At 54.0% G+C, this 12,599-nt stretch overlaps 1 protein-coding gene across 1 annotated transcript in view; it reads right to left on the reverse strand.

Annotated features, from left to right (window-relative positions):
• The window catches only part of LOC105699043 (discoidin domain-containing receptor 2), a 28,667-nt gene extending 16,563 nt beyond the window's left edge, over positions 1–12,104 (reverse strand). The window contains 1 exon segment of the mRNA XM_023433905.1: positions 12,020–12,104. Within this exon segment, the coding sequence (XP_023289673.1) occupies positions 12,020–12,104 (85 nt within the window).
• Between the last annotated feature and the right edge of the window lie 495 nt (positions 12,105–12,599).

The following is a 12,599-nucleotide window of genomic DNA, read 5'->3' on the forward strand; positions in this document are numbered from 1 at the left end:
AGTTAACGCGACCTGGGAATAATTGCACATTTCCCTTAGTTTTTTTTCACCGCCCCGTACAACTTGAGCGACTTTTTGCCGACTAATTGCCTCAAGTCCCTGCCTAGAGATAATTGCGTGTATATTTCTATTACGTATTATTTCCGTTTAGTTATTCAGCCAGCGGGGCGCGCGCCAGCCGCCAATCCAATTAGAGAGGGGAATTAATTAAATTAATTATTTGCCCGGTCCCGGTCGGGCGAGTTGGGGCCATTGTTTTCACTTTGAGAGCCCGGAAGTTCGTCGCTGCGATTTCCACGCGTCGGGCCCCGAGGACGCGCGACGATTCCGCGGCGGTGTCTCCGCGGGGCGACTTGGACGGCGACGTCGCGACCAGTTCTAATTAGTTCAAGGCGCATACTTAAATTTACTCGATTCCTCCTCCATTACCCCATTCGCCAATCTTCCCAATTATTCCTCCAAGATTTTTCCGTCTTCTTCCAAACTCCAGTGTTATATACCGTTTATCCAGTTTCTTATCCTTTCATTTCTTTGCTTTTGGGATAATGCAGATTTTCAAATTTCGACCTTCGCGATTTGGGGACCAAGAAGGTCGCAGGCGTCCCGTGGCGACGCCACCTCCGGGTAAGGTGGGAACGGCGTCGGCGCCACCTCCGCTCGGAAGGTAACGACGCCGGCGCCCTTGCCGTCGGGAATCCGACGAACGTGCCGTCGGAATAAGGGCGAGGTGGCGGGTCAGAGGGCGGTCGAAGGAACGAGGTGTTTCGGGGATTCATTGCGACGCATTCCACGTCGAACAATTCGTCTTGCGAGCTGGCGTGGCAATTTGGCGAACGCGGAGGTGGAGGCGCCGCGGATAGGAGAACGTGGAGTAGCGGCGACGACGCCTCGGAAATCCAGCAAGAACTCGCCCCCAAGGTCCAGGGGTGTTTTTGCGACCCCCAGGGGCGGGAACCACATCCGACCCCTAGCTGACCGCGATCGTCATCAAGAGTCATCGTCCCGGGTTCGCGAACGTTCACCAAAGTTCATTAACGAGCCCCAAATGGAGCTCCCCGAATTTATCCTGGCCTTCGGTTTTCACCCCCCAAGTCAAAATGGAATTTCCTCCGAATTCTGACGTGAAGGAAGTTTAAATTTATTTCGAAATGTTCATTTTCTAGGATTTCGAAGGCTCCACCTTATACCTAGGATGGGAACCATAGCCCACTCCTGGCGATTGCGATCGTCATCGAGAGTCATCTGGTTTCACCAACGTTCTCCAACTGGTCCCTAAACGGGGTTCGCCGGAATTATCTGGCTTTCAGTTTTCATCCCCATAAGTCGGGGCGGAATTCCCTCCGAATCCTGGCGCGGGAGGGGACTTAAATTTATTCCTAAATGTGCATTCTCCGGAGCTCGAAGGTTCCACCTAACAACCTCGACGAGCCCGGCTACCATCCTGCAAAGGGTAGGAAACTTCCGGCCGAGCTCCGTTCCCATCGCTCGGGGCACGGGGTGTGTCTCCTCCTGGAATGAAAAGCCAACTTCGAAAGGCGGCTTCCAGGGTACACAAAACTTTCCCGTGGCAGGTTTAACCGAATACGTAAACAAGTTAACTTTCCCGGAAAATCTGGGAGCTCCGGGCTCCGTGGGGTACAAGTTGCCGCTTTATCCGGCTCTCCACCTGCCGAATAACATCAACCTACTTGGCCTCCTCTTTTTTGGGCCTTCGTATCCTCGCCATACGGCGGAATCGTGATTTGCAGCCCCTGCAAAATCTCAAAGACCCTGACCCAGTAAAGCGAAGCAATGACAGGGCCGCTTTGCATCCCCAAAGCCTACCCTTTTCCCTGCAGGAACGCCGGATCAGACGTTTCTCTTCCCGATTTCGAAATCGCCAATTTTCCCGGACGATTCCTGGAATTTCTCGTTCCATTCTCGAAATCTACCCCTTTTCCTGCACGAAATACCAATTCAGGAATTTTCCACCCCACTTCGAAGTTCGACTACCTATCTCGGGGTAGGTGAGAACATTTTTCGGAACGTCTAAAAAAACATTTTTTTTCTCCAAATTTCAAAATCCACCCCGTTTCCTGTGCGCTTCTTCAACCCTGGAATTTCTCTTCCCATTTCGACGATCAACCCCTTTTCCCGTAGGAAACCCCCAGTCGGAGAATTTTCCCCTATTTTCAAAATTGACCCCTTCGGCACAAAACGCCGAATCAGACATTTCCTCCCCATTTTTCAGAACCAGCGACCCCAAATTTTAGGTTCCCCCGTAAAATCAGCCCTCAGGTTCCGCCAATTCGGTCCCTCGATTTTCCCCTCCCGGCCCCTCGACCTATCGAAAGTCGCATTCGGCACCCTCGACTCGCTTGCGGAGTAATCCAGCTTCTTGTCTTAAAAGTCCGCGGTGTAATACCCAGGGGATTGCTCTCAGGGGTGCTCGTCATTTAATATGTCGCAGATGTTCGCTCGCGGGGACAAATAAGGCAAAGGGGTGGTTTCGCCCTCGGAGGGTGGAGGAATGAAACGGCGATACCGCTCTCGGGGGTTTCCACCCCGGGACAATTGTTCCCTCCCGGAGAGTGCCGGGAATATTTCACCCCGGAAAATAGGGGCTCATCCGGGGGATCGATAATCGAGATTCATAGGCCATAAACCATCGATCACGAATCATAAATCGACCCACCCCTTAGTAATCGGTGAACGAAATCAGGGTCTCGTTAATTCGAGATAAAAATCCCGGTTAGAAGGCAGTACTCGAGTATAAAATTCGAATTCCAATCCTCTAGGTAATTTCACTCGACATTCGGTTCGGAAGGGGTTAGATCCACCCCGTCCCTCTCCCATAGAGGGACGTTATCGCCGTCCCCCCATTATTTATCAGACTCGCGAGAGGGTGGCGTTGTTGCTCAGTTAAGGGCGGACGGGTCGGGGCGAAAAGTGATGCACCCCAGGGGGTGGCAGAATCTCCCGAAGCGGGTGGGAGCTCGCCAGGTGGCGGGGCTGTAATCCCTTCACCTTGTGCCCTGCAGTGAGCTGAACTCGAACGGAAAGGGGGTGATCGGTACGCGGAGGGATGCGACCCCCGGCCCCGTTCCAACCCGCGGCATCCGGGGGCGATGTCGGGCCAAAGGGGTGGCAAAACGCCGGCAAAGCGGCGGCATCACGGCAGCATCCCTCTCGTATCTCTCCGGCGTCCCTGCGGCAATACGAGGGCAACGGGGCGACTCTCCGCGTACACCCTCTAAGCACGGGGACGACATCGACGCGGCATCGGGGCGTCGCTCGATCGGCGTCCCTCCCCTTCGACCTCCGGAGTTATAGGATCGCCTATCCCGTTTACAGCGCCTCGATTGAGGATCAAAGGACTCCCGGAGGAAGGAAGCCCGACCTAAGAACTCGAGAACGTACACAGGATCAGCCGCGGCTGAAAGGATCCTTCCCCGAGTTCCACCCCCGCGTAAAGACTCCAATGTCCTGACGAGACCCCTCGAGTGGTCCTTTTATTATTTTTCCCCTGGACCAAGGATCCTTTGCGTTCTTTATCAGCGATTAAGCCCGCGGTTTCGACACTCGTCGAAATTAAGCACCGATTTGCTCGTCGCTGGGGGTGCACTCTTTCATCCCCCTGTGCACGCGATGCATACGCTGCATATGGATGAGGCCGGGATTTAATCAAGCGTTTTCCGCAGCTTCCGGGGTACCGACGTCTCCCTTCGTCGGATGTATCTTCGTTTCGCGGTTCCGTGGGAACTCCCCGCCGATTCTTCGGCACCTTCTGCATCCATCCGCGCGGTCTCCGAGTTGGGAACCCCATTATCGCCGGTCCCACGCCCGATTAGGGAGCAAACTCCCTCCCGAGTTCCTCCCGGCAGGACTTCGGCCGAGAACTGCTTGCAAATGTTTGCATACCGCTCAAATATGTTGCATGTTTCAGGAAGATAGTCCCCAGTCAGTTCGCCAACTATGCCATCGACATTCCCGGGCAGTCCGGAGCTGCACATACCTGGCGACCAGGAATCTTTGTCCACCTGGCTGGGGCACTTTAATGCCTTTCTGGAGAACGTTTTCTCCTTGTTCAAGCTAAAATTACCGATGCAGAGTGGAGGCTTGTCGAAGTACCTTCAATGGCGACGTCGTTAGAAGGCGACAGATACAGAGAGCCGGATCAATGTCGCGGAAGTTGCAGAGCTGCATTACCCAGGAATTAAGAACCTTCGTCCACTGAGTCTGGACTCTTTAATTCAATTATATTGGGCCAAAGTATTAACCCTGTCCTGGTGAGCGCCTTTCACCCGCAAAGTTGAAGTCGTTGACGCAGAGTCGATGCTCGTCAAAAGGCCTTCAATGGCGACGTCGGTGGAAGGAAGCGCCAAGACGCAGAGATCACCGGAACCGAGCCAAGTATTCCCCCCAGAGCTGTTCCATAAAGACGTCAATGTTCCGTCGAGTCTTTTCAAGTGCCCCATCCCCTTCCTCGGCGTGTACCTTGCTCACACCTTGGAGCCGCCTCACTCGTTAGCGAGTGTGTCCCGAAGTTGTCGGAGCCTCTTATTGGATTGTCGCTCTCCGGTTGACAGGAAGCCCGGCACGGCGTGGCACCGCTCGCAAAACTCCCTGTCATTCCACTTTCTACGGAAACTCGTGACCCAACTCCATGGTCGGCAGCTCTGGGATCATCGGTACCACCGGGCTCAAAAGGAACCGAGGCAACAAAACCCGTAAAAAATCTCGCAAACGGCGTTCGATCCCTCCCCCTGCGTTTCTCCAAGACTTGCCACCCCTCCTAAACCCTAAAATCGGCTACCGGTTAATTATTTCCCAAGCTTTTCTAATTTTTTTTTCCAGGTACTTGGAGTGGTACCATCGCAGTGGCGACCAAGAAGGGAGAAAAATGGCAAAACGCCGTCGGATTTATTAAAGCATCGAGTGTTCAATTAACGTTGGAAAAACGGAGTCGTATCGCCCGGCGAGTCGGGCCGACCGCGTCGATTATTATCCACCATTAGAATATTCGTCGAATTGTCATTGGGAAATAAATGGCGCTTTAACGAGCGGTCATTGTCATTTATTGGCCCCTCTGCGACGAGGAGCCCTCTTCCACGTGCGCGTTCCCGAATAACGCGCCACCCATCGCCCGTTCACCACCCACCACCCACCCCATGTTCTCACCCCCGAAGCCATCGAAGCCCGTCCCCAAAGTCCCATAAACGTGACAAGGTAATAACGTTCATTTCGAGCACCGTGTTCCTGGATTCGACACTAAAAATTCCAGGACCTCCGCGAAATTTACAGCCATCACTGTCGCATTGTGTATTTACGGTGCGTCATGGGGCGGGGTAAAGGGGGGGGGCTCTCCTCAACGGCGATATAAACTCCGCCGTCGGATGGGTCTTTAATGGTTCCGCCGGAGCGTGACGTTACTTCCGTCAGTCGACTTCCGGGACGACCCGGGGGATGGGGGCGCAAAAAAGGGGTAAGTATCGCGTAAAGCGATCCATATTCCCTTCGTGGCCTCTTAATCTCGATCCCGCCGCGGTCGATTCCACCTTCCGGTTGTCGCGTGTCAGCCCGAGGAGAGATCCTTTGAGCCTAACGAGCGCATAATCGACTCGCCGATGCCAATCACTGGCGAGGAATCGATCCCCTTCGGCGAGTCGTCCGGAGGGAGCCTCGAGTTACGCCCGAAAATCCCGGATCGACTTTTCCAGGATTTTCAATGATTTTTTTCTAAGTACCTAATCGAGGTGATACTTGAAGATAACACGAAATTGTTGGACTTTTTATGGGGTGAGGTTAATAACCAGCGAATCGCCGTACCGAGACGTGGTCTAAGAAATGAGGAAAAAAAAAAAGAAAAAATTGTATCTTTTAATGGGGTGTTTCGGCACAGGGTGGGGGTGGTTAGTTCCTGATAAGTGATGGCTCTCCTGAGTTTATGGGGTGGTTTGGTCGGTACGTGTCGGCCGGAGCCTACGAGGTGCGATGCTACAAGTATTTTTATATCCCTCAGGCGCAGATACAGATATATCGAACGTGGGACGAGTCGCAAGGAGGTTCCCGACTTCCGTGGAAGTTTCGTCGAAATTCTCTCCATTTCCCTCGTCGAAACCTTATTCGACGCGCCAATGCAATTTACCTCCCCGGCAATAAAATACACGACATTCCCCTTTCCCCCGACGTTTGCCGAACACACGTTATCGTGTATCGACCTAACTCGGAGTTTATCATTTTCTCTTTACGCCGATACAATAACCAGTCCACGGCTATAAATCAATAGTACCCCATCTCACGTATTTCCCTCGAAAAACTACCTCTGCCGTCGCAACCTGCGTGACCTAACCTTAAAAACGTTCGAAGGATTCGGCGCAAGCTCGAAAAAAGGATAAATAAAATCCTCGGAAATTTTTCCGTAACAAGCCGTACAATTAATATCCACATTTTATAGGATTTTAGAATTTCAATATTTTCACCGGAGGGAGGGTTTTGCATATGATTTTCGTTTCCCTTTCTTTGTCGAGCACGCATCAAGGATCCCCAGGACGCCCGGTGGAGCTATTTTTCCGTCCCAGAGCACCAGGTCGGGCGTCGACGGGGTCGACGCCGACTTTCGCGGAAGTTTCTACGAAATTCTCTCCATTTTCTCGGCGAGACCTTTCTCGGGGTGCCAATGCAATTTACCTCGGCGTCGCCCTTCCCCTCTTCAGGGTCTAGCGAGGTGGCGGGCCAAGGAGCCTCGCTAGGTTACGCACCGGTGCGTAGACTTTCCGCGGACTCTGAATCCACCCTCTTCAGGGTGGGAGGGTCCAGGATGGTATAGGCTGCCAGGGTCGTAAATCGCGAGGCCCGGCACGACCTGGCTGAAGGACCTCCAGGGAATCCTGCCGATCCCGGGTTCGATTCCCGCTGGAGAGCTTCTCCGTCTTTGGAAGCCGAGGCAGCTCGAGGGCGACCCATAAATGTCGGGTAAAAGCAAAGCTGCGGTAAAACTCGAGTCGACCTCCCGCGGACGAGAGGAAGGGAGGTCCTTTTGATGGAAGACTACCAGGAACCAGGAGTAAGCGAGCTGGAGGCAGGGTTAGCGAGGACAGGATTCTGGTATCCAGGATTTTTCGGGAAGGACCTGGATTTTTAAGGAAGAATCCCGAGGAAGGGTTCGAGGACTTAAGGTTCGGTAGACTCGTCATAGACTCTCGAAGGGAAGGAGAGGGTTTTGAGGGGCGCATCAAGTCGGTGTCTCATTCGAGGGGGATAAATCGGGCATCGTTTAAGGAGAGACTCGGCAGGTGGAGGTATCGAGCACCGGAGCTCACCTCGACCTAACACAATTCATGAAGAGGAGTAGCTGAAGGCTCTAAGATGCAGAGGCCGCCGGGACCGTAAATCTCAAAGCCCGGGAACGGCTGGGAAACGCGAGAGAATCCCGCCGATCCGGCCGAGTTCGATTCTCGTTGGAGAGCTCCTCCATCTTTGGGACTTGAGATAGGTCTGGAGCGACCTATAAACGCGGCCGAAAGCAAAGCCCGCCGCCCTGGAACGGCGAGATTGAGGACAAGACCTGGAAGAGGAAGGATCCGAGGTACCCTCGATGAGTCGTTATCTACCTCGAGGCGTTAAAAGGCTGAAGAGCCACCGCTAGAATTTCCAATTCCCGGAGCATCCTGCAAAGAACCAGCCCAGGAGCGTCCATATTCCACCCGGATCCGCCCAATGGACCCAGGACCATCTATATCTCGAAAGACGCAGCCACGCATCCTCCAGGACCCTGCACCTAATCCTGCCGATTCCAGGTGTCGGGGATCGATTCGCCTCGAGAAGCCAGGAGCCCCTCAACCTTCGCCTCCTATAACCTCCTACAACCTAGAGGTAGGTCGAGGGCGCCCCATAAGTGCGAGTAAACGCGTCGCCGTGGTAAAACTCGAGTGAACTAACCCTTGGAGTAGGATCGAGTAGGTGCTACGAGGTGGGAAGGTTCGTCGACGACCCCGACACGAGGTCGTGTCACCTTTTAGGAGCTAAACCCACTAAAGGACCCGATCGTCGAATGCCTACCCCATATAATTTCATCCCCACCTTTGCCGATCCCATCACCAACACCGCACCCCATCGACCATCACCTTTTCCGACCACGACCAAACGCCCTCCCAAGTGACACCAAGAGACAACCCCTTGGTGACACCAAGCCCGGCAACCCGAGTTCACCTGATCACCGTTTCAAACAGGAAACCCGACTCCTGGTTCCGGGTCATCTCGAATTGAAACCGCGATGGGGTCCATCCCTGGACCGGAGGAGTCAATTCCCACCTAGCTTGAGCTCCCAAACAAAAATTCGGATCCTAGTTTCAGAGACGACGAAGTGTCATCGTCGACCGTCTTCCAATCTTCGCTGGGCTGGTTACCACCTCGGATGATCGGCGTCCGGATAATCGGCGATTAGCAGGGAGCAGTCATCCGAGGGTGCATAATCCCGCGGCATGGTAGGGAGCCGAGCAACCCCATCGATTCCGGGAGTCTGTCTCGCCGAGAAGCCGGAGTTCTCCAGGTGGGGCCCGTCGCCGCCTACCTCGAAGTCGCACTCGAATAATGGAATAACTGGCTGCCAGCTAATGGGCGTTCACGAGGAGATTATGCGAGAGTTAACTGAAATCTGTCTCGCGTATATGCCGGCGCCTCGAGGCGAAACGATATTACGCGCCCTGGGTGGAGGTGGGTGTACATAGACACGTATACGTACACGTATAAAGAGGGAGAGAGCAGGAGTTATGCCGGGAAGCCTCGCCTAGGAGCACGTAAGGACGTGGAGGATGAGCTCTTAGAGTGGGTGGTTTTGGGTGGTTGGGTCGTGGGTGGTTTTGGGTGGTGATGGGCGGCGTCGGGTGGTGCAGGAGATTGACGCGGGCCTCCTTAAACGCGGAAGGAAGGCATCGGGCGACGGCCCGGTTCGCTGCTGGAAGTCGATTGTTCTCCGCAACTGACTGTGTCTCATTACTTCAAATTGGTTGCCCGTAGACAATGGGGCGGTAATACGGTTTATCCGAAAGACGACGGCACCCCCTTCCGTCTATGCAGCCGTGGCCTCTCGGCTAGTTCGCCGCCTCCCTCTGGAACAAAGATTCCGCCAACAATGGACCCCGCGTGCACGTCCCGTCCTCGAAGGCGAATTCAAGATCAGGAGGAATCGGGGATTACGCGCAGCTGACGGATCCTGGGTGCTTCTCGGAGTTTGTTCCTCGGACCAGAGATGGGTCAAACTCGAGGCCGAAGACGCGCCTCCAACGTCTGACCTCCCCAGGACTCGTTAAGGACCTCCTTCGTCTTCCAGCACCAAACCCTACGACCGGGGCGTTTGAGGATTCCCGATGTAAGACCGGTGGAAGATGTTGCCGATCCTTTTCTTCGGCTGAACAAAGACTCCGCCAACAATGGGACACCAGGGAAATGTCCCTGTCTGTTGTCTCCTGTCTCCTGTCCCGGGTAGGGGGGAGTCCACGGATTGCGCGCAGCTGACGTTTTTAGTGAATCCCCGGAGAAGAATCATTGCCGTCAGTCCGTAGTGAATCTCGGGACAAAATAGAGGAGTCCTCGACTTGGACCGATGGGAAGTGGGCGCCTCGAGTCCCTTGAAGTCTTGGATCCTCGTTGGTTCCTCTTCGGTCCTCGACGATTCCCGATATCGAGTGGTCCTCTTCGGGTACCTGGTACCGTGGTCGGCGCCCACTTCTTACGATTGGCGGAATTAACCGGAACGACCAGTCGAAATCATTACCAAGTCAAATACCGAACTTGGCTAATTTGTTAACGGCCCCCCGGCGAAGTGGGCCGCGGCGCGGGACGTCGGCGGGACGTCCCGGGGATGAACGGCCGTCGGTCCGACCCAGTTCCCCAAGTTGGCACCTCGTTAAACGGTTCGACTCTCGACTTCGAGGATACCTCGCGGTGCAGACGCGGCCCCGAAGTCGGGCCCTGATTGACGCACCAACAAACTCGCGACTTCCCGAACTTCCCCGGCGGTATGACTGGCCGCTATTCCTGGAGCGGGACCGACGTCGGGGCGCCTCGAGAGCAAAAGGAAACCGACGACGTGATATTTCTTTACGGGACCAGAAGAGACGAATCCATCTCTGAAATTGCTACTACTTTCAGGACCAAACTAGGATACCTTGTTGGTACCTTGATGCAGCTCCCGCCCAAATTGATCAGTTCCTCAAGCGAGCAGATCATCGTGACAAATTCAAGAGATAGATCCACGGTCAACATTTCATTGTCCTATACGGAACTGTCAATTTCACGGGCGAAAGTTGATCGGATGAACTCGGGAATTGGGTCCCAGAGGGACAAGAGATGGAACTCCACGACGGAGTCAGAAAATTAATTGAAATCCCTCGGCCGATCCCCGGCGTGAGATGAGCTCTTCGGGAGGTTCTTCGGGATCGTTCTCCAGGATTGAAGAGTGTCTCGAGAGGAGGGAATAATCGCGGCCCTCGCTCGGAAAGCGGCCAATGGCCGTGTCGCTACTTTTGCCTCGCGTCCGGACACCTCCGGGTCCAGCTCTCCCCGCGACCCCCCGCTGACCTGTCCAGGGGGTCCCAAGTGGTCCCGCCACTCGTACGGGTGGACAAACTGTACGGGACCGGTCCTCGAAGCGTCTCGAGTCGGTGTCGAGTGCACCACCTGCACTCATCTTTGTGTAACTGTTTGCCCGACCTCGAGGACGGGACCATTTACCATAACGAGGAGAACGGAAGCTAGGACCCCTTGGCCCGGACCTGCCGACAATGGCGCCTTCCGTTTCCCTGTCTCTTCGCTCTTTTCCCCCGGCCCACCCTCTTTTTCCACCCTCCGCGAGTCACATCCCACTCCGGCCGGGGGCAGCGCCGAGGGAGGGTGCACTTCGCCGCCCTGGACCCTGGCCCCCTCTGCCCAGGTACTGCAGGTGTAGGGGGGCTTACACTGGCGGGACAGGGAGCGGCATCCCTCAGGTGCAGTTTAAGGGAGAGGCAGGTGAACATTGAAAAATAAAATTAAAATTCAACGAAACTTCATCTTCCAGGAGGGAGCCGCAAAGGGGGAGTGCCGTCCAACCCCCGTGTCGACCTGGGGCAGTCCTGGTTTAATTTCGCGAGAAACTTTCGCGGAAAAGGGAGCCGAGAGAGATAGGGAGAGGGAGAGAGAGAGAGAGGTCCCGGGCAATTCATCTCGCCGCATCGCTCCCGAAATAATTGATCCCATGGGAGAGGAAAATTGCGAGTCATTACCGGAGGACCGATGGCGTCCCCGGCTATGTGGGGAAAATAAAAACTTCGATCACCTGCCCCGCCGACGAGAGTTTCGAGAGGGAGCCGAGGGCGGACGAGAGTGGAATACTTCTGGCGACTCATCGCGCAGGAATTGATCGCTCCACCGTTTTCAACTTTGAAACTCCCTTTTTGCCCCCTCCCCCGACCCCCCACGGGCAATTTCTCGAAATCCCTGGCGACGCAAAGGGGAAAAAAAAAAACAACTAACGAAAGAAAAAATACCCCACAGAAAAATAAAATCATTCTCCCTATCCGCGCCAAAATGAATTGTATTAATTTCTCCAGGGGTCCTTTTTAAACGAGGTAGCCATTTCTTGCGTAATGCCCGCCTGGGATGTTGTGCGCTAAATGGCGCCTCGCAATTATCCGATTCTATCTACCCGTAATAAGGTTGTAGGTCCCTCGTTTATTTGACCTACTGATCGGGATTTGTTACGCCGCGCCGCCCCCGTTGCATAATAACGTCATCCAATTTGTTGTGCAAGTGTGTCGTTTCCAGGCTTATTGGGAGCGCTCAATTAGTCTAATGACGGCCTGCTCGAAATCACGAAGATGCCGACCGGCCCCGTTACGGTCCCCATTCCTCGTGGAATTTCCTTGTTAAAAGAGGCGAGGATAAATGAATTATTAAACAGAGGCCCCGCCATTTCCGTCGCCCGGCATATTGCGGATTATCATATCTGGACCCGGTAGCGATGTAGGGAATAAATCAGGGCCAATTTACGTGGACTTACGTATGTCTAGCGAGTCGACGTTGATGAAGATCCCCAACAGTGCCAGCAGTCCAGAAACTATAGTTGGCAGCCGATCAGTCTTCATGTTTCCTCCGGCGAGGAGAGCCTTCGAGAGAGTACACGCTCTGTGGCTGAAATAAACAAAAGGGCCCGTTTTATTCCTCGTCAAATTAGGAATGCCCCTCTGGTGATAGTTTCCCAGAGAACGCTGTCCGAAAATCTCCGACCAACCAGGGCCAGAGATCACCGAGGGCATCGGCGTCGAACAATGGCCGCAATATCCGCAATTTTACACGTAATCAGATAATTTAAATGATCGTCCATCCCGTAAACGACCGGCACGTCCAACGATTTCGCAGATAATTATCCCGAATATCGGCCGACCGACTGCTTTTAATTCACAATTAATCCACTTTGATAATATTTGATATAAACACCGGGGCGCGCCACGTTAATATTTACGCGTCGGGGACGTCATCGAAATCCGGAGAATGAGCCGTGGAGACTTACATTGTGACAATCGGCGAAATTTACAGCAATGAATATTAAGTTACGTTCCACCTTAAAACCGGGCAATATG

This window comes from Orussus abietinus, unplaced genomic scaffold (assembly GCF_000612105.2).
Source record: "Orussus abietinus isolate OABI.00-Male unplaced genomic scaffold, Oabi_2.0 scaffold3, whole genome shotgun sequence".
In the NCBI taxonomy this organism is placed as follows: domain Eukaryota; kingdom Metazoa; phylum Arthropoda; class Insecta; order Hymenoptera; family Orussidae; genus Orussus; species Orussus abietinus.